General features: G+C 37.2%; 1 protein-coding gene across 1 annotated transcript in view; it reads right to left on the minus strand.

Annotated features, from left to right (window-relative positions):
* SLC36A4 (solute carrier family 36 member 4) overlaps positions 1–19,249 on the minus strand; it is a 50,376-nt gene extending 31,127 nt beyond the window's left edge. Inside the window, exons 1-6 of the mRNA XM_049653417.1 lie at positions 18,937–19,249; positions 7,544–7,667; positions 6,296–6,386; positions 5,011–5,099; positions 3,888–3,983; positions 1,449–1,533 (exon numbers count right to left, since the gene is read on the minus strand). Of these exons, the coding sequence (XP_049509374.1) occupies positions 1,449–1,533; positions 3,888–3,983; positions 5,011–5,099; positions 6,296–6,386; positions 7,544–7,667; positions 18,937–18,988 (537 nt within the window). The 5' untranslated portion in view covers positions 18,989–19,249. The remainder of the gene's footprint in view (positions 1–1,448; positions 1,534–3,887; positions 3,984–5,010; positions 5,100–6,295; positions 6,387–7,543; positions 7,668–18,936) is intronic.
* Between the last annotated feature and the right edge of the window lie 7,833 nt (positions 19,250–27,082).

Genomic DNA, 27,082 nt, shown 5'->3' on the forward strand with positions numbered 1-27,082 from the left:
TGGTAAAAACTAAATGAAAAACTAAATGAAAAATGCAATACTTTATTAATATAAGATTATTAGGCATTGTTAGCATTATTCTTAAATTCACATCAAGTTTGTGGTGGCTCTCTTAGAACATAATAGAAAAGATACATGACTACCATGTTGTATAATCCTGGAAAAGGATCATTTTTCATCGTATTCTACATAAATGACTGGTAAGATGGTATGTCTTATCAGTTCTTGACAACAGATAGTCTCTTGACTGAGTCAGTAGTCAAAAGAATATGCAACTTGTGGAATTAAATACTTGTAAGTCAAAAAGCACACTGTCTAATGAGTAATGCTAATGAAAGCATCTACTCTCCCATTTGTAAGGAAGGGTTGACTCCGTGAGCCTTTCCAACATTAAAAATCTAAGCTAGGGGCTTTAGCAAATTATGGCCCAAACACCAGATCCAGCCTACCACCTAAATTCTTGAAATAAAGTTTTAATGGAATATTGCCATATATATTTGTTACTATCATTATTGTCTATGGCTAAGTCAAGAAGACCATATGACCTGCAAAACTGGAAATACTTATTATCTGGACCTTTCCAGAAAATTTGTCATTCCTGGTCTAAATATAAAATGAAGCATACTTTATACTTGAAAAAGTGAGTCAAATACATACTTATATATCTACATATAGGTTCTTTAGAAAACATATTCATATCATTTTGCATTAAAATACCTACAAGTACTGTATCTTACTATGTAAGATGTCTACTATTGTACAATGCACATATGGATAGTTAATAAATGTTATTGATTAAAATAATGATTAAAGCAGAACAGGGTGTAATGTACTCGTTACAAGTTAAAGCGCATAAAGAAATGTATTTTGGCGTTGTTTTGATAGGGGAGCTTCTTTATTTCAGTGCTTTGCATGTTTGTTCAAATTGACAGTCTCTACCAAGACTGCAAACCACTTCCTTTAAAAGTGAATCCTTAAAATATGGAGAGAATTACAGAACACTACACATTTTTGACATGGTATCTTTTTAGACAATAGCAATAATTACTGGATTTTAGTAATGCCCTCTTTTTACTTCACTTTTTAGGTTGTTGGCTAAACCATATATGTTTACTTATAAAAAATTAATTTAAAAATATGCTTCCAAAATATCTGTGTATCTGCTTTTGAGACCTAAATTTCAAGTATGTAAGAATCCGTCAAATTATGTCCAGTTCTGATCTGACATAACAAACATTATTGATATACAATGGCAAGAAAAGTAAAATCAACAACAGCAGCAGAAAATCCAACTTACAAAAAAGAAGACTAAAGGAAAATTTACAAAGGAACATGCTTTATGAAAGCAACACATTTTCATATTCAGCATGGTTTACTCAAAGGAAATATGATGCCAAAACTATGGAATGGGAAGAAACTGATCTCCATAACTGAAGAGAAATACTTACTTGTTTTACATTTTCAGCTAAGAAGACAATATAAACACTACAGAATCCCAGCTGTGTTATCACCAGAAAAAAGTCAACCACACTCCTGAAAAGAGATACCCACAAATAAGTATCAATAAGAGCTGCTGATATATTAATATATTTTTCTCTTTTTAAACTATTTGAAAACATTTTATCATAGCTTATATTCTTGTCATTTCCTTAAATAAAATAAGTAAATAAAATTTACTTCCTCAAAGACCACACATTTGCTATCAGTATATGAACTAGTGAAGTATTACTCACCAAAAGGATGTTCCATTCAGCTAAAAGGCCAACATTTCCCTATCATTTATTTCTGAAATTCAACAGTCTGACTATATGCTTATAAAATGATTTCATGAAAAAATTTCATCTTTTAGATCAAGCCTATCTCCTCTACTTCTTGAGCTTTTTCTGATTAACCCAGTGTATTTCCCAGCTTTCTTGGCTTCATGTCATTTGCAAATGTGATGAGTGAGCATGCTCTCCACTATCCAAATCACTAATAAGAACATGAAATGGGAGAGGACTGGGGGTGTGGACCTAAATCATAAACCAAAGACTTATCCAGTAGCTTAGCTCTGAGTAAGCTCCAGTAGTATCTCTTAATGAGATAACTTAAGAAAATTCCAGCTACAGGGGCACCTGGGTGGCTCAGTCGGTTAAGCATCTGACTCTTGATTTTGGCTCAGGTCATGATCTCAGGGTTCATGAGATGGAGCTCTCCATTGGGCTCCACACTAACAGGGGTGCAAGCTGCTTGGGATTCTCTCTGTCCCTCTCCCTCTCCCACTCATGATCTCTCTCAAAATAAATGAACAAACATTAAAAAGAGAGAGAGAGAGAGAGAGAGAGAGAGAGAAAGAATTCCAGCTACATAAAATAGTGTACAAAGTGAGAAAGGGATGCCACCAGTTAAATTTGCATAGTTTGGGTATTGTGTTTAATCAAGTTATAAATCTGCCTGCATATTATTAATATGCAGCCCATACGTCTCTATTTTGTCCAGGGAATGATGAGTAACTACAATAGCATTCACCTACTAATTCGTTGTAGTGTTTGCTTGACAATCAATGTCAAGTTGTCAAACAATCTGGTCTACAAGTCTACAGACCTTCCTTCTCTCATTTGAAATTGGATGGGTCCTTGCTTATTTTCATTCTTGCCATAAGTATAGCTCTCATGGTTCTTCAGGGATCTCCTTATTGTAAAGAATCTTACTACCCTGAAATGAATTCAAGTTTCTTCTTTCTGATGAATTACGTTTAATTATGTTTAAGTATTCCCTTAAGATCTTTTCATCCACCTTGGATTTTACATCTTACCAACAATCATTCCAGCCACATCTACCTGAAAGTCATTCTTCTTGACAGAAAAAATAGACAAAGCTGTCTCTACTCTGGGGCAGAACAAGGAAGAAGATAGGATTCTGGGGCAAATCCTAGGGCTTTTAGTCTGCTTTCCTCCTTCTTCTACTTGGCATATCAAGAACTCTGAGAAGCTCAAATAAATCGAACTTCCTGCAAATTCCCAGAAAGGTAATATTTAACCATAAACTCTACTAGCACTCCACTGTTCTTTTCCTTCTTTTAATTTCCACAGCATATATCATTTGTACCACTGTCAGCATTTTGTTGATTACCTATGCCTATTTTTCCAGTCCTGTTTTCAGCTGGCTTTGATCAGCCATGTCTACCAATGATGAAGTTACATTTAAATGATAAGATAGCAAAATAAGATTATGCTAAAATACACACTTCAAATGTTCTATGAGCATGAAAGCCAAACACCACAATTTTATCTAAAATAATGAGACTGCAACATTTTTCTTGCTTTTTCTCCTTTCCTCAAAAAAAAAAAAAATATTAACATGACTAGATCATAGGTTAGCCAGATGCTTTATAAATACCATTTTATTTAAAATACTATGATAATCCTGGGGCGCCTGGGTGGCTCAGTCAGCTAAGCATCTGACTTCGGCTCAGGTCATGATCTCACGGCTGTGGGTTCGAGCCCCTCACTGGTCTCTGCGCAGGCAGCTCAGAGCCTGGAGCCTGCTTCAGATTCTGTGTCTCCCTCTCTCTCTGCCCCTCCCCTGCTCACACTCTGTGTCTCTCTCCTTCAAAAATAAATAAACATTAAAAAAAAAAATTTTTAAATACTATGATAATCCTATGAAGTATCACCATAAACTCATCTGATAACGTGAAAACTAAAACAAAATGATAAATCATTTGACTCAGTTCATAAAACTGAAAAATGGCAGAGTTGAGATTTGAACCCAAGCCTGTCTAACTCTAAAGATTGTTTATCCCCCCAGCTTTATCACGCTTCTATTCACGTATCCTGTCAACTTAAAACACTTGAAAAGTAATGTGATTTTGATAACCAGATACTAGAAACATAGTAAGTGCTTACCGTCCCCATGCTGCTTGCTTCTGAAGACAACTCCAAGGACTTACTTCCATAGCAAAACTCACAGTGTCACTATAACCCAATGTTGACTTTTTAAACCTGCAATTTAAGGACGTACATGCACATGAAAAAGGCAAATTTTAAGTTGGTCCGTAAATCCAACCCTTGAAAAGAACATCAAATACATAGAAAATAATAAATGTAAGGGTATACACTGACAGAGGAGCTTTTGAGATTTCAAGATCTGCACACCCTAAGATAGGTCTCATGAAATTTTAAGTCTTTTTACTAATATATTAGCTTTTATCTACTGTTAAAGTTTATAAATTTGGAGAAGTCATATGACATAAATATTTGTGCTTCACTGATTTAAATATTTAAATTACCTAAAAACATCAACTACATTGTTCAAGCCTAAATTATTCATTCTTAGAAGAGCATTATTTTATGCATCTGCACAGGGCTTTACAACATATTTACACATAAACTATCTTATCTAATACTTAGCCCCATGAGGTAGCTATTATTTCCCTATGTTCTCTTTCCCACTTTTTTTCAAGTATCATTATTTAAAGATGATAAATGACTTGCTCAAAGTTTTAAGAACATTTAACAACAAAAAGAGTTAAAATCAGAATATTTATTAGAATAGGCAATATTTATTTTTAAAAAAGTCCACTGTGCAGTAGAAGCATTTCATGATACAAAAATAAATAAAAAGAATATTATTTTATTGACTATTTACCAACCCACATATCAGCAAAGAACACCAAAGGCACTATACCCTAAAATGAAATCCAAACAAATTAAGGACCATTACTCTATAACTAAAAGTAGTGCCGGGGCCTCCATTTCCTCCAGGTCTTTCCTGATTTTTTTTTATTCATATGAAAAGAAATCATTCCATTTCACTACTAAGGTTATCATTTAAGAGGAATAAATATATTCTGACCAGATTTCAATCACAGGAAATATCTTTTTACATATTTATTATTTTAGACTTGTCTATATAACAGGTTAGAGAAAATCAATTATTAGTTGTAAAGCACAGTTAAGACTATCTAATGTTTTAAATCAATACATAGCTTTAAAATAAATAAAATATACTTAACAAATTTACATTTACCTCTGACACAGAAAGTGACTGCACCGTACCAAAATGTGCATACAGTGAACAGAAATAATTCCTATAAATACGAGGCTGATTGGTCCAAGCTGTGGGGGGAAAATGTATAAGGTTTAAATATTTAAGTTTAACAGAAATTAAATTGCCTTATAAGGAATGAGCCAATGGACTACTCTTTTGTGGAAACAAATTTTGTTGGGCAAAATAATTAGTCATTTGCATAAAGGAAAATTCATAAACTTGATACTGAAAGAATTTCAGCAATACTTACAACAAGGACATAGGACTTCATCTCATCAGCTTGCCTATCCAAACCCATGAATACAGAGCATAGCTATGCAATAAGCTAGGATAGCATACATCACAGTTAACCTCAGATGGCAAGTCTATGACCATCTGTCCCACCATTATAATTAAATGCAACTATGAATCACTATCTGAATGACCAGAAAGCACTATGCCAATCTGGGATGGTGCTTGTTGAGCACTTACTTTGTGTGAGGAAGTATGCCAAGAAAAAGATTATTTAAGAAAGTGGTACATAAAAAATTACAAGTATTTGTTTACTAAAATCAAAGTATTGCCTGGGTTATTGAGAACCCAACAAAATATTGTCAAAACTTATTTTTATAATCAGAAATTTATACGTCTCTCTAAATTAGGGTGGACAACATCAACTGCAGGGAAAGGTGGCAGTTAAAACTGTTCTTAGAAAACTGGTAAGGGTTTAAGACTCTGAAAAAAGGTTAAATATAATTTCATTACTTCATAGGTGAATTCTCCCTTCCTGAGAGTCTCTGCAATTACAATAATTGGTTATAATAATACTTTACATATTTGTTTTCAAAACATATTGTTATTCCTTTTCTTAACTGTTAACTCTTTAAATCTGAAAACTAGATTTCATTCTCCATTTTAAAAACTGTAAAATTTCACCAATACAAACAAGCTACTCTATAAATACATCTCTTGATATGAGTACACTGCTTAAATCTCTGAAAAATCCAAAAGAATAATAAGATATAACCATACTTGGAAAAATCAAATACTATTTTAGGATCTTTCTGTCAAATGCTATAAATAAATAATTAAGCAGAGATTAAAAGAGTAATTAATTCTCATTTTTTATTAAATGTTACTATTATTGTTCACCCAATATTATCAATACAAACTCACTGTCACCTGAACAGATTATGTGTGAACAGGCCAGAAGTTAGCCTGCAATTTTGCTGTAATCAAGACTGATAACTGTAATTTAGCTAGAGGTCACGAAGAGAAGTCTTACCACTATGCCTGCGTTTTTTATTGCCAGTGGAAGCCCTAAAAGGCCAGTTCCAATATTTCCTTTAAGAAGATGCATAAGAGTTTGCACAAACCTGAAAAGTAAAAGTTGTAAGATTTAAACATTTTAGGAAAAAAGCTAATAAAATCCACATGATCATTGTTTTAGCATTGGAAGGGAACCGAAAATTAATCTAGGCAAAGAATCAAATAGCATTCCACTCAACCAGAAGTTGAATTGGCCAGAGATCATATTTGGTTCAAGTCTTATCTTTGCCATTTAAAAGCAGAACATGGAAAATTATTATGGAGATTAAATTAGATATTTGAGTGAAAATATTTTTGTACATATTAAAGAAATACAGAAAAGGTAATTTTCTCCTAAGATTCTTTGCTGCTATGACATTCAGAACAATACCGAAGATTATATATGGCTAGGCTGATAAGACAAAGCAATTTATTGACACTGACTACTGTCATCATGGTATATGTGATCTATGATTATCAACCTAACAGGGGCTTAATTAAAAGAAAAATCACACAAGTTTTAAAACTATGCATATCATCAGGTAAGATAAATACTAATTAACATTTAGACACTGAGTACTCCCTAAGGTATTTCACCTAAGTTTCCAGGAGGCATTTGAAGGAAGTCTCTTGACCAAGAAAAAATAAACTAGGAAGAATAGCCCAAATTTTAAACTTATAAAACAAACATGCTTGCCTAATTTTTTTTTAGTTCATACTGTTCTTTTATGATCACTTAAAATGTAACTTTGCTTAACAGTTAAATTACTATTACCGTAAGAACTTACATCTATTAATGATGACAAAATAACAAAAAAGGGTTCTAAAAGGTTCCACTGCTTTCTTACCACCACTTTGTTTCACATCATTAACTCAGCATAAAAAAAGTGTTTACTACCCTTAACCGCCTAATTCCTAACTCCTATTTCAGAAGCCACTGCTCTTAAAATTTCTATTCCTTTCAATCAGATCTCCCTTCTTGCAGGATGCATAGCATTTAACAAGTATTGCGACAATACATATCAATTGCAGCAATTCCCACACATGGCTCTGTATTTTAGATGTATTTCTTCTTCCCCAAACAGACTATAAACACCTTGAGGGTGGGGACAATATCTGACTCATCCGTGTGTCTTCTGTAGTATCTAGAAAAGTGCTTTACCTATAGATTACAAAATAGACCCTGAATGAAAAGAAAAGGACACATATAACCTGTAATACTTACGAAATACCCTCTTGATCATCAAGCTGGTAATGCTTCTGAACAGGCAGCAGCTCTTGCTCGTGCTCTTCATCTGATGTCCCATCAAAATTCTGCTCATTTATTAAGGGCCTCATTACATCCATATCTTTAAAAAGAAAAGCAAAGTGCTTCACTATGATTTTAAAAACTGAGTTAAAGTGGTAATAAATCAATTTTTAAAACAAGGACATACCGCTTGTACTCATCTTTACTATTTCCACTCTGACTTAATTCACATAAATACTTTTGAGTTTTAGTATATTTAAAAAACAACTGGACTTATTTGCTGGATATTCTGTTTGGACTAAGCAGTGCAGAGTGAAAAGCTTAAGTATTCAATGCAAAACTTTTTCTGCTTTGTCCACATGAGGTTTATAGAAAATGATCCCAGAACTATGAGATGAAAAAAAATGTAAATAATCAAATGATTTTGTGTCTCTTCTCTTCAAATCATATTATATCATAAATAGCAATCATATTTTTAAATACTTTAAGTTATAAAGCCATTCCAATTTTTAAAATTTAGTATCAAAATGTACTCTTATATCTAACAGTTTTTAGCATGACTGAGGATGACAACTCTAGAACAAGATTTTTTAAATAAAGTTTATTTATTTATTCTGAGAGAGAGGGAAAGACAGCATGTACATGCACACACAGGAGAGGCGGGAGAGGGAGAGAGAGGGAGAATTCCAAGCAGGCTCCATATGCTGTCAGCGCAGAGCCTGACGCAGGGCTGGAACTCACAGACCATGAGATTATGACCTGAGCTGAAATCAAGAGTCAGACACTTTGAGCCACCCAGATGCCCCTGAAGTATAGGATAGTTAAAAGAAATGAAAAGTTGCTTCCTTCAAATAAACACAATAAACCTATGAAACAGAGAACTGGGGTAACATAAATAATTTAGTTAGGAATGACGGTCATATAATTTTTTTAAGTTTTTTTATTTTGGAATAATTTAAAACTTACATTAAATTTGCAAGAATGGTACCAAAAAAAAAACCCCTCATATGTATCCTTTCCAGACTTACCAATTTTTAACATTTTGCCATGTTTGCCTTTTGTTGCTCAAATGTTTATCACTTTTTATGAACTATCTGAGAGCAGGTTACATATATCAAAGCCCCTTACCCTAAAGTTAGCATGTATTCTCTAGGAACAAGAAGACGTTCTTGAATATTCACATTACAGTTATTAAACTCAGTTTAATATTGGTGCAATACTTTAAAGACATATATATAATTGGTAATATTAAATGCTTGCTGTCCGTCCTCTGCCAAAGTGTTCTCAATCATTCCTTGGCTGGAAGAAGTTCATTCTTTTGTGTATCACACTGTGTATCACAATGACACGTAGGACTTGAGAAAACACAAATTGATGTACCTCGCCCCAAAGCTTCTGATTCAGCAGGCCTGGGGTGAGTCTGAGAATATGCATTTCTAAGTTCCCAGGTGATTCTGAAGTTTCTGGTCTGGGAACCACACTTTGAGAACCACTGCTCTACTACATTCTCTAGGAAGAGCTCCTGGACACAGTATTTCCTAAGTTCTAGCATGCTTTAAACTGCTTTTCCACAGCCTTGCTATGAAGGACAGCTTGACAGAACACCTCTGGCTTACACTTTGTATCTTTGAGTTTCTTGAAAATGCTGCTCCACTCTTGCCTTGCTTTATAGGCTACTCTAGAGAAGTCTGATGACAAACTAATTTTCTGAGCCATTACATACTTTGTCCCTTTTGCTTGAGGTCCTGAGGAATTTTTGCCTTTAAGATCTAATGGTTTTACTATGATATGTCTTCAGTCTAAGCATTTTGAGTCAATTTTCCCAGGGACACGGTGGGCTTTTTCGATTATGTAGATTTTGGCTTTCTTATTTCTGGACATTTTTCTTGGATTAATATCTGTTTAGTTCAAATATTTTGTTTTTCTTCTTTAGAGATTCCAATTATATGTCAAATCTCCTTTGCCTGTCTTCCATTTCAACCACTTTTTCTTTGACCCTTTTGATGTCTTTAACTCATTTAAATTCTTCTTTGAAATTCAATGACTCTATTAAATTTTCATTTCAATATGTTCTCCCTTGGACACCTTGTACTCTATTATTTATTTATGATTTTTCCTATTGCTAGGCATTTCATGGACAGGGATCCTAATTTGAAAGTAGTGCCTTCTGTTAGCAGGATGAAGTTCAGTTTATGTAATGGATGATGTTCACTGACTGGGGTTATAGGGAGCAACTGGTATCTTTCTGGTTCTCTTTCATTTCTGAAGGATATTTAGTCCCCTACCTGCCCCCCTGCCCCTTACTTCCTTCTTTTTTTTCACCTCCAGGTATCAGAGGGACATCTAGATTGCTCCTTTTATCTCCTTCTCCTCCAGAAGCAATGTTTTGCCAAGGTTACTATACTTCTAGACCTCCTAATCCCCTCTCCTCTTTTCCAGAGATTCTAAAGAACCCTCCCCACTTTCACTGCTTGCAGCAGCAACAGGTACTCTGAATTCTGCTGTTTATTTTTCTGCTTATAGAAAATTTGAGGTTTGTGGTATCTTGGTCTCCTACTAATGCTAAAAGAGTAACTTCATGAATGGTTTACGTGTGCTCCTTTTTGAATTAACAGGTTTTTAAGGGAGGACATGTAGAGAGACTAGGATTTAGGCAGCCTTCATTATCCCAGTACCAAATGGAACTCATTACAACAGTTTTTCGTAAGAGTAAAGTTATACTTTAAGATACTGGAAGATGCGTTAGCTTTGTAATATATATTTTTGTAATACATTTTGAAATCAGGAAGTATGATCACGTTGTTCTTCTTTTTCAAGATTGTTTTGGGTATTGGGGATTTTTTTGTAATGAAAATAGTATGATATTGGCATAAAGCTAGGCTTATAGACCACTGAAACTAAATGGAGAACCCAGAAATAAATCTATGCATATATGGTCAACTGATCTTTGGCAATGGTGCCAGGAATACACAATGGGGAAAATCTCTTCAACAAACAGTCGTGGGAAAACTGAATATACACATGCACAAGAAGGAAAGTGGATCTTTATCTCAATCCATACACAAAAATCAATTTAAAATATATTAAAGACTTAAATACTTGAAAAAGCCTCAGACATTGGTTTTGGCAATGATTTCATGGATATGACACCAGAAGCACAGGCAACAAAAGCAAAAATAGGCAAGAGGGCCTACATCAAATTAAAAAGCTTCTATACAAGAAAAGAAATAGTCAACATAGTGAAAAGCCAACCTACAGAATGGGAAAGAATATTTGCCAACTTTGCAAACTATATATTTGATAAAGGGCTAATTTCCACAATATATAAGAAACTCCTACAACTCAAGAGCAAAAAACCTAGAGATCAGATTAGTAAATTGGCTAAAGATTTGAACAAAGATGATACACAAATGGCCAATGGATTCATGAAAAGATGTTCAATGTCACTAATCATCAGAAAAATGAAAATTAAAACCACAATGAATGTCACTTTACACCTATTAGGGTGGTCATTATAAAAACAAATAAAAAGGTGGGGCACCAGGATGGCTTAGTAGGTTAAGCGTCCAACTCTTGATTTCAGCTCAAGTCATGATATCATGTTTCATTGGACTGACCTCCACATCGGGCTCTGTGCTGACAGCATGGAGCCTGATTGGGATTCTCTTCCTCTCGCTCTCTCTGTCTCTCTCTCTCTCTCTCTCCCTCCCCCTCTGCCCTCCCTGCTCATGCTCATTCTCTCTCTCAAAATAAACTTAAAAAAAAAAAAGGCAACAAATATTGGTGAGGATGTGGCAAAACTGCAACCCTTCTACACAGTTGGTAGGAATGCAAAATGTTATAGTTGTGAAGGAAAACAGTACAGAGATTCCTCAAAAAATTAAAAACGGAATTACCATATGACTCAGTGCCACTTCTGAGAATTTACCCATAAGCACTGAAATCAGGAGCTTGAAGAGATGTTAATACTCCCGTGCTCAGGTTAGTGCTACTCACAACAGCCAGCATGTGGAAACAACATGCACTGACAGAGAAATGGATAAAGAAAATAGGATATATACACACAATGGAATATTATTTAGCCTTAAGAAAGAAATTCTTTAATATGCAAAACATGGGTGGACCTTGAAGACATTATGCTAAATGAAATAGGCTAGTCACAGTTCAAATACCACCCAATTCCACCTATTTATGGAATTTAAAATAGCCGAACTCATAGAAACAAAGACGAGAGTGGTAGTTACCAGCCAGTGTGGAGGGGAAAACAGGGAGTTGCTAACCAACATGTATGAAATTTCAGTTATGCAAGGTAAGTAAGTTCTAGAGACCTGACATGCAACATTGTGCCTATGGATTACAATACTATACTGTACACTTAAAAATCTGTTAAGAGGACAGATCTCATGGTAAATGTTCATATAACATAATTAAAAAAAAAGATATTGGAAAGTGCTTGAAAATAGCCTACTCTTCAGTAATTTAAATATTCCTCCTCTAATAATGTTACTAGTATGTGTAAAATAAGATCAATGAATTAGTAAACATTCTAAACGCATAGAATCTAAATTAATGAGGATTTTCTATGATAGGAATTCCCTAACTTTGCCTTTGGGTAGTTTTTCTAACCCTTCAATCTTCAGGACATTCTCCACAGACTATTTTGCAGGATTTCCTAGTTTCTTGTTCTTCAGTATCAAAAGTGACTCAGCTTAAACCTGTGCACCGTGAAAATTTAAGTAAATTGTTTCTCAGTATTAGAGAGCTAATGCTGGGATACCTACCACATCACTTTACTCTGATATCTATTAATATTATAAACTATGTTCATCATTTGTTTGAACAGATCCTATATCTTTTCTGTTATACTCTATACAAAGTAAATTAACACTTTATCTTGTAAAACCACGGTATTAGTTTGTTAGGGCTGCTATAACAAGGTACTACACAGTGGGTGGCTTAAAAAAACAGAAATTTATTATCAATTCTGGAGGCTAGAAGTCTGAAATCAAGGTGTTGGCATGGCTGGTTCCTACTGAGGGCTAGGAGAGAGGGATCTGTTCCAGGCTGTTCTTCTTGGCTTATAGATGGCTATCTTCAAGTTCATAGGGTATTTTCCCTGTATGCATGTCTGTGTCCTAATTTCCCCTTATTATAAGGATACAAGTCATACTGGATTAGTGGACCACCCTACTCCAGTGTGGCCTTTATCTTAACTAATTACATTTACAATGATCCTATTGCCAAGTAAGGTCACATTCTGTGGTACTAAAGGGTTAGGACTTCAATATATGAATTTAATTGACAACAATCATCATTATTCACTGCATTATCTTTAAACAGAAACGTGTTAATATTTTCATTCTAAAATTTACTCCATTGCTCTTGCTGACTCTTAAGTTCATTTGCATTTTTATTCATTCAGCTATTCAAATTGTCATTATTTGAACTAATTTCTTTCTGCCATAGGATGTACTATACATTTTGTGCATTACTAAATACACTATTTAAGTTCTCTATAAAGACAGTTATCACTGCCAATATTTCAAACACTGAACAATCTATTATTTGAAGCATACCTCCCAAGAGATCATAGCAGCCAGCATGCCTGTCAGAAAAAAAGTCAGAAAAAAAAAGTTTTCTCACAACTTGTAAGTTTACTTTTAATGGTATCATCAGATCACTTATTTTTAGTATCTTTTAGTTAAACCTGAATATCTAGAGTTGTTAATATAATCTATAAGTACTCTACTAGTTCTATCATTCACAGAATCAAGTTTTTAAAATAGGATTACAATGTACAGTCAAATTCCCAACTAAAAGTTAGTTGGGCTCACAATTAGTCTTAACAAATTTATACTGCATAGCAACTGTCTTATTTAATTTTGTTTAACACTGTAATGCCTTGTAGTTTAAACTTTTCCCTCATTCTTAAATTCATTATTTCTCAATTTTATGTGGTCTAGGAAACATTAAATATGAGTTACTGTGAAAATAACTTTTCATATATATTTCTTTGCTTTAAATCCATTTGTCTGAACCCTCACCTTTAAAACCTTAATAAAAATTTAATTATCTCAGGAAGCTTCTCAAATAACAGTGAGATTAAAAAGAGCTATTTTTTTAAATCTGAAACTATTTGAGATAAAATTATTCTTAACAGTGTTAGCAATTTAAGAAGTACACGTTTCTAAATTGTTTCTCATCTATCATTAAGGCAATATGACACATATTATTAGTTAAATAACCATATGCTTAAACGTATTTTTAAAAGCTACGCTTAAAAATATAACTCCCTAAGACCTTCTCTGCAGTTTTAGCCTGTATTATTTAGGTAACATTACATAGTAAGAAATATGTATTTGTTAAACTAAGTAAACTAAGAGTAGGTGAAGCAGTCAGGTTTTAGGGCCGATTACATTATCATGATTTTGAATCATGATTTGTTTGTATGAAGTTTGAAAGATACAAGATAGTTACTGAATCTAAAGAACACATTAAAATGCCTTCTGATTGAATGTGCTCATAAAAGAGGTTGCAATCCTTTTTAATTCAGTTTCACAAATATTAACACCCAATATGTGTCGGTATTACTAGATGCTGGGAATTAAGCAATTACTAAAACTAACAAAAATTCTTGCCCTCATGGAGCTCAAATTCTAGTGAAGGAAAGAGACAATAAATAAGTAAAATAGAGAGTATGCTAGTGTTAAATGTTAAGAAGGAAAATAGGGATTGGGAGGGACAGTCTATGGTTTTAGATAGGACAGCCGAATTAGGCCTCACTGAGAAAGTAGGGTTTTAAAGAAGAACTGAAGGAGGATGGGGCGGTGAACAATGTGGTTATCTGGGGGAAGAGCAATTAGGCAGTGGAAACAGCAAAGACAAAGGCTCTGAGGATGCAGAGAGCCTGGTGTGTTCAGGAGAAGGAGGCCAGAGTGAGCAGAGAGGGCAGAGCAAGGGGGGAGTAAGCGAGATCAGAGGTAACAGAGGTAACAGATGCTACACAGCCTTGCAGACCATCCTGAGTGGCATGAAAGCCACCTAAAGCAGCGTTGTACAACAGAAATATAACATGAGCCACAAACATAATTTAAATGTTCTAGTACTCACGTTTTTGAAAAAGGAAACTAACAGGCAAAATTAATTTTAATAATACATCTTATGTAAGCCAATATATTCAAAATACTATCATTGAAAATGTAATCAACAAAAAAAATTACTAACAAGATACTTTACATTTTATTTTTCATACTAAGTCTTGGAAATCCAGTGTGCGTTTTACACGTACATCATATTTTAATTTAGACAAACAACATTTCAAATATACGTACGGCTGCAGATTATCACACTGGACAACACAGCAACAGAGTTTGGTGCAGGGGAGTGACCTGATCTGATTTATACTTTAACCAGGGTTCCTGTGGGCCTACCTTCTCACGTGTAAAATGAGAGCAGTAACTTCTCCCTCACAGGGGTTTTATGATAATGAAATGAGGTAACATTTATGAAGCACAGAGCCTAGTTCTTGGCACAGAGGTAGTCAGTAAACACTAGTGTTCCTCCCCTTCCTACACAATGCTGCACAGGATTTTAAATGTAAATTTCTGACAAGAAATTTATTAATTAATTTACTATCAACAATTAATAATTTTGAGCATTTATGAGGTGCAAACTGTGTGTAGCCAAAATGTGTTATGCTGGCCAGAAGGAAATAGAGACTAGCAGAAGAAACAAGTACTTAAAAACCTAACACGGTCACGGTAAACGCTTTAACAAAGTTAAGAAAGGTATGGAATAAAATCAGAACACTCAAACAACATAATTAAAAGTTACAAAATTACAATTTATATTATAATTTACTATTATTTGCCAATGTCCTGCTGTAATTTTTGGCCAAGTACTGAACTGGACAGTTCTAAAAAGTGCTATGTGATTACTCTAGGTAAGAGTTAAAAATGTCTTATAAAATAAAACACTACTAAGCAATGGATAGCAAACTACCTAAACACAGTTATTTCTATTTACAAATGGAAAAACCACATGAATAAGAAACACCAGCTTCATTCAATATTATACACGATACATAACATACCGTATGTATACATGAATAGGGCAGAAAATCGGAACATTCTTAAATTAGGCAGTACTTGTATGATCTTTTATACTGCCCAGACAATTGTTTCAACCTCAATTTCTTAACCTAAAAATCGACCTAAATTTCTAGTTGTAGTCAGAATTAAAGAAAATCACATTAATTTACCAATATATCTTGAAACCTTAAAAATGTTTATCCTTTCACCTAGTAATTCCAGTTCTGACAAGCCAGTATATAGAAAAAAAGGATTTCTGCACAAAGATGTTGAATGAAACATTATTTATGTTGAAAATTTGGAAACAACCTAAATGTGCAACAATCAGGAAATTGCTAAATTAACTACAGGACCTCCACTTTATAAAGCATTACACTGACATTAAATTATAGTTTTGAAGTCTAAGTAAAACAGGGAAAAGTATATCATGCTGAGTGTGAAAAAGCTGGATAATCACAGTATGAATTCAATGATGTTTTAAAAAGTTAATTTAAAATGAAAGCAAGGAAACACATCAAAAATGGGGAATAAGTTAAGGATAGAGATGGCCAATGGGATCATGAGTACTTTTTACTGTCTTCCTCTGGAAAATGTAGAAAAAAAATAAGAAGAGAGTAATAAACTAGCATTACTTTTATAATAGCAAAATAAATCACTTTTATTTTGACAATGGACAAACTAAAAATAGAAATAACTTCTTTTAATATAACATAATGTGGTCTTCTAAATCTATAAACTACTATCTATGCAATATGGGAATAGTAACTGTCTTATTCATTTCTGAAGTGGTGAAAATATGCACAGCAAGAAATCTTCCAGAGTTCTCCATTGCCTATGAAATGTAGACCTTAAGCTGTACAAATGGCTACTAACATACCTTAAGAAAATCTGTGTCTTAACATCTCTACCAGTGCCTTTTACATAGCCATCCAATTTTTAAAATCTGGTCATTGTAGAAAATAATATTTTGTCATTGTAGAACATCAGAAAATATATACATAAGCAATATTTTTAAATTAAAATTACCTCACTAGCCAGAAACAACCACTCGTAACATTTTAGAGTGCAAATACATGCAGTCACTCCTGTATGTTCTCCTTCAGTCCCATGGCTTTTAATACCACCTAAATGCTGATGACTTCCAAATTTGTATCTCCAGACCAGATCTCTCACTAGGTCTAGACATAAATCTAATTGCCTACTTACTTAACATCTGCTTGAGTATCCTCACAACATGGCAGCTGGCTTCCCCCCAAGTGAATGATCCAGGAAAGAGAGAGCAAGGCACAATGCCTTTTCAGACCTGGCTTGGAAGTCACATATTATCACTTCCACCATCATCTGTCCGTTGGAAGCAAGTTAATAAATCCAATCCACACTCCAAGAGAAGGAAATTAAGTCCTCCTCTTGAAGAGACAAACATCAAAGAATCTGGAGACATTCTATAAAACCACCATAACATCTGAGTTGATGGCAATTTCATTCTTCCAAATACTCAGATCCCTGGAGTCATTCCTGTTTCCTGTTTCACTCTCAACCTTCATCTAATCTGTTAGGAAATCATTCTGCTTATACTTTCGAGTATATCCAGAGTGTAACCATTTCTCTCCAAGCCCACGGCTACAACCATACTTCTAGAAAGGACATATCGATCTCTTTCCTGAATTTCAGAAAAGAAGAGTGAGATCAAGCCCCACGTCCACACTGGGAGTACGGAGCTTGCTTGGGATTCTCTCTCTCCTCTCTCTCTGCCCCTCCTCCATGCACACACACACCTTCTCTTTCTCAAAATAAATAAATAAACACTTAAAACATGTATGTGGCAAACATCGTCCCATATTACTTTTAATGACCTATTCAGTATATGGCTATATCGCAATTTACCCAAACAATTTCCTTTAATTGGACATTTAGATAGTTACCAGATTTTCTCAACTATAAATAACGTAGTGAACATTTCCTGACATAAGTATTTGTTACATGACTTATTTCTCTGGGAAATATTTCTAGAAGTAAAATTGCTGGGTCAAAGGATATGTGCATTTTTAACGATAATTACATTACACTGTTCTTACCATCAATGCATGAGAATGCCCATTTCCCCACATCCTAAGAGGCGTTATTAGTGAATTTAAAACAGACAAACTGGGTTTGTATCTGGGTTATGCCTTTAATTAACTTAAAATTACTGTATCTATAAAATGGGGATAGTAATAGCATCTACCTCACCCAATTGTCTTGAAGATTAAAGGAAACAGTGCGTATGTATAGCACTTAGCACACGGCTTGACACAAAGTAAACAATCAATAAAATGCTAAGTTTATTTCTACCATTATTAGGACTTGAAAGAAATCACTTGCAAAGTGCCCTGCCCATTATTACAGGAACACCAACCTATTAATTACTATAATGAAGTGCTTCTTTAAAGCTCAACTTAAAAAAAAAAAAAATCATTCAGCATCGAATTAAAACTATTCCTAAATATAATTCGTACAACTACAGGAAACCATGACAAGACTACCCCGACCCTTGCTTTTGTTTTCCTTGTGACAGCAGGAAACCATAAACAGTGTTGTACTTGCCCTGTCGCCAAGGAGATAAGAGACCAGAGGAAAACAGGAAAACAAACTTTGGCAATCCAGCTGGCTACAGGTCTCTCCTGTCCAGTTAGGTGAACTCGGCGCGCTCGCCACTCCTCGGTGGCACCCGGCAAATTAAGGATTCACCAAGGACTCAGAACCGGGCTGCTGCGATCGCAAAGCCCTAAAGCATCGCTGGGGGAGACGCGGAGATTCACCGCGCAGGCTCTCACTTGCCATTGACGTGTTTACACAACGCAGCCCACCCCCAACGCGCGCGCGCGCGCGCACACACACCCACACACACACACACACCCACACCCACACACGCACGCCCATTTGACACCCTTGGTAGGCCGGGCTTTTCGCCGGCCCAGCTCTCCGGTCAGACAACCCGCTCCTGCGCCGGTGCCATCCCGGGGTCAGTCACCTCCCCGAGCCTCAGCTCATCCCACGTTCCACGGAGGTTTGCTCTGCCGGGTTTTCAATTCATACCCGTGCCAGACCCATGACCCCAAGAGCCCCCGACCATTCCAGGAAAGCCACCCGCGACTCTCCAGGGCCACGCGCGTGCGGATGAACGGCAGCCGCGGCCCGGCGCCAGCTCCCGCCTCCCCGGCCGAGGCCGAGCGCCGGCCCGGAGCCCGGGCGCATCCCGAGGGCACGCGGCCTCCGCCCCCGCCGGCACGCAGCACCCACCGAGCTCCTCGCGCCCCGCCGCCTCGGCCGCCGCCGGCGCCGCCGCTTCCATCTCTCGGGGGTCTCCAGGACGCCGCTCCCCCGCCGCTGCGTGGCCGGAGACAGGCGGAGGCCTTCCCGGCCGAGCGCGACCCAAGCCCAGCGCCCGCCTCCCGGCCCCCAGGACCCCACCCGCGCGGCGGGGAGCATGCGCAGTGACGCTGCCCGGCCCGCCGCGGTGCTGGCGCGCTAGGGGCCGTCCTGGGGCTCGCCCCGCGCTGCGGGCGAGCGGCGCTGGCGGGGGAAGACGCGAGGGAGCGGAGACCGGGCGGAAGAGGGCGGTATAACGGGACACAAGGGGCGGTTTGGAGGTCACTGGCATGGGAGCTCAGAGCTGGCGGGGACCCAGGCCTGTAGTTCCCTGGAGGACTTAAAAGGTGACCACGAACTTAAATTTGAAGGGCCAATCTAATTTGCAAGGCTTCAGCATTCTGTAAGGCACCAGAGAGAATGCAGAGTAGGAGGGGATTGTCCCCTCTCCATGCTGGAGTTCTGACTTATTCCTTGGTTATCCGTCTTCCTATGCCCCTGTTTAGAGATTCAGGATGCACTCAATCTTAGGATTTAATTTAGTCAAATAGTTTCACTTTAAGGATTTTTCAGTGCCCTCCAAAAATATTTGGCGTTAATCTCACGGCTGAAAGAAAATTAAGGTTAAGAATAATTGTACTGATGTGTCAGACACTCTTAAGCACTATTCATAATTCTGATGACAATCCTGTGAGATAATTCTAATGTTTATATCCGCTTTACTGATGAGGGAACTAAGGCCCACAAAGCTAAGTAACTTGTACAAGGACAGGAAACTAATAAATGGCAAAGATGGAATTCTATCTGCAGTCAGAGCTGGGGCTCTCCACCAGTATACAAAGCTGGCCTCTCAGGTGCGTACCAGTTAATATTTGATCAATCAATAGATGAAGCCAGCTTTTGGTTTGAAAGGAAAATATTTTAATTTTGAAATCGCTTTCATTATCTTTCATTTCATCTTTCTTTAAATTCAGGACACTAGACACTTTTGGTCTTCTCCATTTCAGTGTGGTCTTTTTAGGAAAGCCTTTTTCTGAGGGGTGTCTAGGTTCTAGGACCACTGTTATAACTACATGGTGGTGGTGTTAAAATTTTTTAATTCTGAGGTTATAAAAGTACACAGCTACATAATATCTATATCTCTCCTCCTGTTGCATCCTTTGTAGGTTTTACTAGTGAAAATGACAGTTTGCCAAAACCATTTATTTTACTACATATCTACCCCCAATCACTCACACACATACGCCTGCAAACCCCGAAGAAAGGTTTGATTTGAAATGTCCCTGACAAGTAACAAAGATGTATGGGAAGGTAGAGAGAGAAGAATTCTATTCTAGGTCATAGGTAGAGGAATAGTCTCTCATCTGCGTTGATGGAGCACTAGGTTAGAAATCAGTGGGAGAGAAAATAGGCATCAGACTGGTGATTGCCCAGAAAACCATCCATTGTAATGAGAATACTTGGGGCAGTGTTGTGAAAGAGGAACATTAGTCTCTGAGTGTTAAAAGGGATCAAAGCCATTGTCCTCTAATCTCAGCATCAGGAAAGCAGATCTGGCAGTGCGGAAAGAAAAAAGGCTTGACCTGTGATACAGGCCTGGGCTTCTTTGGAAAAGCCTGGGCTGAGGCAGACAGCCAGACTCAGTATCTTTGCAAAGTGATGTGGAGATAAGCCAAATGATAGGGATGATAATAAGATTCGAGAGAATTATGGTTTTCACATAACATTACTTGAGGAGACACTTGCTGTCACTTCTGCTCCAGGCCTTATAATTTGGAAGAGGTTATGGGGAAAAACTGTATCAGGATAAAGACATAAAGAATGTAACCATTTGAATGGCAACCCTGGCAATTCCTTTCTTTCCTGTTTTGAACTTCCTGGATTATATACCAATTATTTCCTCCTTTGTAACCATGGAACTTTGTTTATATCTCTGTTGTAAGTCTTCTCCCCTTATATTATAATTGCTTGAGTCTCATGCTATGCTGTGAGCCCCTGCTGGGGAGAAGCTATATCTTTGTGTCTTTTTCTCAGCAGGGCCTGGCAGAGGGCCATGCGTGTACTACTCATGTAGGACTAGGTGTGGCAAGTTGTGGACTAGAGCCTCATAGATACGTGAAAGAAAATATTTAGAAATAGTTAAGGGGTGCGTGGGTGGCTGAGTCGGTTGAGCATCCGACTTTGGCTCAGGTCATGATCTCGCAGTTCATGAGTTCGAGCCCCACATCGGGCTCTGTGCTGACAGCTCAGAGCCTGGAACCTGCTTTGGATTCTGTGTCTCCCTCTCTCTCTACGCCTCCCTGGCTTGTACTCTCTCAAAAATAAATAAACATTAAAAAAAGTTAATAAAAAAATGAAATAGTTAATGTATCCAAACACATTTATGGAGCAATTTCCATGTGCCAGGGGTGTACTAGATGCAGGGGCTATAATGGCAAACAATACTCGTATAGTCCCTGCCATCATGGAGTTCATCGTCTAGTGCAGGAGCATGCAAAAGAAAAGAACTATGCAAAATACTATGTAATTACATTGTTGGTGAAAAAAATAAGGTGTTGTTGAGGAACCTACCTTAGATTGTGTAGGCAGGACAGTGTTGTCTGAGAACATTTAAGCTGACACCTCATGGTAAGAAGGAATCAGCTCAGGGTATGTAGGGAGAAGAGCCGTTCAGGCAGCAAGAACAGCTTTCCCCATTTTATAGATGGAGAAATGGTGTGTTTTTGATATGCTGATGTATACCAAGGAACATCTAGATAGTGGTGTCTATTATACAGCAGTTGGATCTGTAAAGTTTCTTCATATGTAAAATAATTTTACCAACCTCACACGTTGTTGTGAAGATCCAGTGAGATAACGTGTATAAAGCACTGTGCCTGGGTGACTCAATCCATTAAGTGTCTGACTCTTGATCTCAGCTCAGGTCTTGAGCTCAGGATCATGAGTTCAAATCCCACATTGGACTCTGCACTGAGCATGAAGCCTACTTTAAAAAAAAAAAAAGTTTATAAAGCATTAATACTTGTCTAGTTCGTAGAAAGCATCAAATAGTTACTAAGCCTATTAGTTAGGAATGCTTTGTTGTAATGGAGAAAGAGGCCAATTCAAACTAGCTTGAGCCAAAAGGAGAATTTAATGAGGATACTGAGATACCTAGGATAGAGATGTGACTTAGCTCAGAAGCATCTGATCCCGATGCCTCTGACACTTTATCTCCTTCTCCACGAGTTGCTTTTCTCTGTGCGTCTGCTTGTGCATCTGTGCTAGTTTTTGCCGCAGAACTCCTTGGCTTCTCAGGTTCACCTGGCAGGAAACATGGTTCCTAAGAATTGTGAATTTCTAGAGCTTGTGGTTTGCATGTCCAGAAAAATACTGGTCTCTTTCTCAGTTTCGAATTAACATTTTCCCAGACAAAAATTGTGATGGGATCATATTGGATCAGGTCCCTACCCCAGACTGGGCAAGTGAGTGGTGGAGAAAGTCATACATCATGGCGGGTATCGATGGAACCATGTGGATGACAGTATGGAAAAGGGAACAGTTTTCAAAAGAAGCTGAGCAGACCTCAGAAACTGAGTAGGTGTCCACCCTACTTTGATTCCCCTCTATGTAAAATATTACTCATTATGTATCTTAAGGCTGTTTTCCTCTCTTATGTTTTCAATGGATATAGAGACAAACTTCTCACCATCTTTTAAATACTATCTGCTTAAGTGACCTCTCTATTCTGTTAATGAACTTAGGAAACATGATGACATAAACATGAGTAAACCTAAAACAAAAATAGAATGTCCTAGAAAAAGAAGTGTTTAGGGAACATAAAGTAGAACAAAGAAACAAAAAGAAAAATAAGAAAATTAAAAGATCCACCCAGAAGATCTAAGATCTCAATGAAGAAATTCAAGGACTAAAAGAAAGAAGGAAAAAAAATCAAAGTAATAATACAACACAAATTCTCAAAATTGAAGGACATTTGTTACCTGACCAGTAGGATCCACTGAATGAGCAATACATTAGATGAAAACAGACTTATGCCAAGATATACCATCATAAAATTTTAGAGCACTGAGCATAATAGGAAGATCCTAAAATCTTCCTGAAATGAAAACAAATAAAGTAAAAGGGGAAGGTGCTCACATTCAATTCAATACTGAAATTCAGCAGCAACATCAGAAGCCAGAGGATAATGGAGCATTGCATTACAACTTCTGAAGGAAAACATGTCAAACTTCACATTTTATATCTAGCCAAACTGTCAGTCAAATGAAAGGGTGAAATCAACACATTTTAAGATATATGGGAGCTCAAAAGAGCTTTATATAAGCTCTATGCAGAGTTTTACTCACTTTTCATCTTCCTTTTCTTAGAAAGCAGTAGAGGAATGCTCTATCAAAATTAAGGAGTAAACACAGAAATAAGAGGACTTGGGATCCAAGAAACCAGGAGTTTAACATGGGAGAAAAGAATCTCAAGAGGATGCCAAAGGGAAGTTCCAGTATCACAGTTGTGCAGAAAGTCAAGGAGAGCAGTTGGTCCAAATGGTAGCTGGAGGACGGAAGGCACAAGGAGAGAATAATCCACAAACAAGATTGACAAAAGAAATACAGGGATAGTGCATCATTTTCCTTGGCAGTGAAGAATACATGCAAGCCACAATACTAAAATATCAAAATATGACTTTAACGGAGAGTGGGAGAATGTATTACAACCTGTTTGAAGGTGTGGTTGGAGTGGGGGAGAGATATTCTGTATGAAATCTGTGCAAAAGACTAAATTCTCACTTTTGTAGTTACAAGAACATAGTTTCTAAAACTGAAACATTAATAGTGCTATAAGTATATAAGTAGAAATAAGTAGAAACATGGAGGTAAATACCAAATGAATCTACCAAAGAAGTTCAAAGTGGTTGCCTCTTGAAAAAGGGGCAAGAACTTGTTTTTTGTTAGAAGTCTTATTTGACTCTTTAAGTACACAATAAAAATAAACACTAAATTTAAAAAAGAAAAAGTCATGGTCCCTGCTAATTTCTAATTTTTATTAAGTCAAATATCCCAAAAGTCATCTATAATGTGAAGTTCACTATTTTTATATTCCTGTGTTTTCCCTATGTGTAGTTCTTTTTAATGCCAATCAGCCCTATGACTAGAGAAAGCAGTTTCAGAACCTACATTTTTAATGAATGGAAAGACTCTGAATAAAGCAGATTTTCTAAATAGTCTTTTGAAATTTTATAGTCAAAATAAGAGGGAACCTTCTTATTAAAGATTACTGGCCCACAAGAATAGATTTAAACATATTAATCTACCCAACCACTACTCCATTCCTCTTTAAAATTATTTATGTGCAAAATTCCATCATCAATCATAAATTATGTCTTTTTTTCATTTGGATTTGGAAAAACTAAATTCTTCATACAATGTGGCATTTATCAAAACCACTGAATTGAAATGTCATTTGTTTCATTAACTGACCTGAAGAAGGTTCTCTAGAGAAGTGTGACACTCCAGAGAAAAAAGAAGTTCAAACTGAAGAACCAATAGACAGAATTAATTTTATTCCCAGACTTACCATACTTAATGTTCATTTCCCCAACATTTTGGAGCCATACATTAAACTTGTACTTGCAACATGTACAGCTGAGCATACAAGACAGTGTTATTGGAAAAATCCTCTGCACAATAAGTAGACTGAAATATATTTATGAGATGTTTCAAAAGTTTATATTTATAAAGCTTTGGACATTTCTTAATGACCTCTTAAATTATCTGCTAACCAACCCCCAAAGATGGAACTACAATTTGAAACCCGGTCTGTGTATTCTTTCCTTTTATTGTAATACTTATAATTCCTATCTAGGTGCCAGGAAAAATACTATGTACCTGATGATGTTCTCCAGTTGTCTTCCATTTTACCCTCCGGATCTACTTTCCCTCCTTTTCCATTTTGCTCTGGGCCCTGGAAAACTACCCTGTAGAGAATGGTTCAGTGCACTTCCTGAGCTCTGGTCTCCAATTAGGTTTGATGATTGGATATAGTGGAAGGAGATCAGAAGAGGTCAAATTGGTAAGAAATTCATTCCTCTGGTGCCCTCCTGTTGGTTGCATCCCTCTACGAAAGCCACACCTTCTGTTGAGCAGCCCCCTCTAGGGTTCCTGTAAACACTCCTTCCCATTGCCTGTCCAGGCTTAGAGGCAGGAACACTTCTTCCCACTGCCTGCTTGAAGGCACTACATCATCCCCTGTTGGTTTTCCAAGAAATATGTCTGCCCATCCCCTTGTAAATAGTTCCTTTAATTGACTCCCTCAATTAACAATTTGTGTGACTTTGTGCCATCTGTTTCTTTCTTTTTTTTTTTTTTAACGTTTATTTATTTTTGGGACAGAGAGAGACAGAGCATGAACGGGGGAGGGGCAGAGAGAGAGGGAGACACAGAATCGGAAGCAGGCTCCAGGCTCTGAGCCATCAGCCCAGAGCCCGACGCGGGGCTCGAACTCACGAACCACGAGATCGTGACCTGAGCTGAAGTCGGACGCTCAACCGACTGAGCCACCCAGGCGCCCCTGTGCCATCTGTTTCTTAGAGGACCCTTGTAAATGCCCACACATAACCTTATTTATTTCTCTAAAAAAAAAAAAAAAAACTCCATTTCACAAATGAAGAAAGTGAGATTAAGAGAAGTTAAGCAAGTTGCTGAAAATCCAATTATACTATCTCCAGAGAAAATTTATTCAGGCAAAGAAAATCACATCCCCATCCCAGAAAGTTCTCAAAACTTAGAATCTTATGGGGGGCACCTGGGTGGCTCAGTCGGTTGAGCGTCCGACTTCGGCTCAGGTCGATCTCGCGGTCCGTGAGTTCGAGCCCCATGTCGGGCTCTGTGCTGACAGCTCGGAGCCTGGAGCCTGTTTCAGATTCTGTGTCTCCCTCTCTCTCTGACCCTCCCCCATTCATGCTCTGTCTCTCCCTGTCTCAAAAATAAATAAATATTTTTAAAAAAATAAAAAAAAAAACAACTTAGAATCTTATGGGCTTTCATTGCCACCTTGATAACTTGTTGGGGATCATTATTTACACAGGCCAATAATGGTCAGTCAGGAAGACAGCAGTCACTGAAGCAGCCATGGCCTTGATTTTGGCCAAACCCTCAGGCCTCTGGCCAAAAAAATTAAGCATGGTACATAGGTCCAACAGAGGGGCCCCTGTCATATTCACTCACTCTGCCTCGCCATCTATCATCTCCCGCCCCTTCCCTTTTCTTCAGGGCTAATTGGGAACAGAAGTTTCTGCAGTCCTTCTCCTCCCATCCTCCCTTCCCCTTGTCCAGTCCCTGGAGGGCCCTACTGAGGATATACTGTCTTAGGGCAGGGCCATCAGATTGTAAATTCTCTGGGAAAAATTGTCCATCAAGGCTCCATGTTTCTGCCACTTGGCAGTGGGGCAGGGATGAGGGTTAAAAACGGGGTAAAATGATAAGAGCAGAATTAGGTTAGCTCAGTATAGTCCCCTTAAGTAGATTCTTGTTCACCTTTTCTTGATAGTCATAGGGAAAAGGTAAGACAATAAGAGTTTTCATATCACGGTGGTCCAGTTAATTTTGTTAAAAGTAGTAATAGTAATCAGCGTAACAACAAAATCTAACTTTCGCTGAGCCAGTCCCCATGCTAAATGTGGTTCAGCATTACCTCAATCCTGCACGACAACCCTGTAAGGCAGGTGTCAAATGACTTCCTTTTTTAGTTGTGAAAACAGGCTTAGATACACTAAGCAACTTGCCCAAAGTAAAGTTCAGTTGTCACTCTTGAATGTACGCCCTACACCTCTCTGCCTCACAACTGCTTGGCCTGAACTCCTGAGCTGGCAGGTTGTGGATGCCATTCCACACTGCTGACCTCCGGCTAGTGGTGGGATTTAGTCACTACAACACAGTACATGTCTGCCGATCCATTCTCATATAGCTAATCAAAGATGAGGAAAATCATCAGGAAATCAGATATCTGGGCTTCTCTGTTGGGCCTGAACTGTGACATAAATATCAGTACTGACATATTTAACATTGTCCTCTGAAAATATTGCTCT

The sequence above is a fragment of the Panthera uncia genome, chromosome D1, assembly GCF_023721935.1.
Source record: "Panthera uncia isolate 11264 chromosome D1, Puncia_PCG_1.0, whole genome shotgun sequence".
Classification (NCBI taxonomy): Eukaryota; Metazoa; Chordata; class Mammalia; order Carnivora; family Felidae; genus Panthera; species Panthera uncia.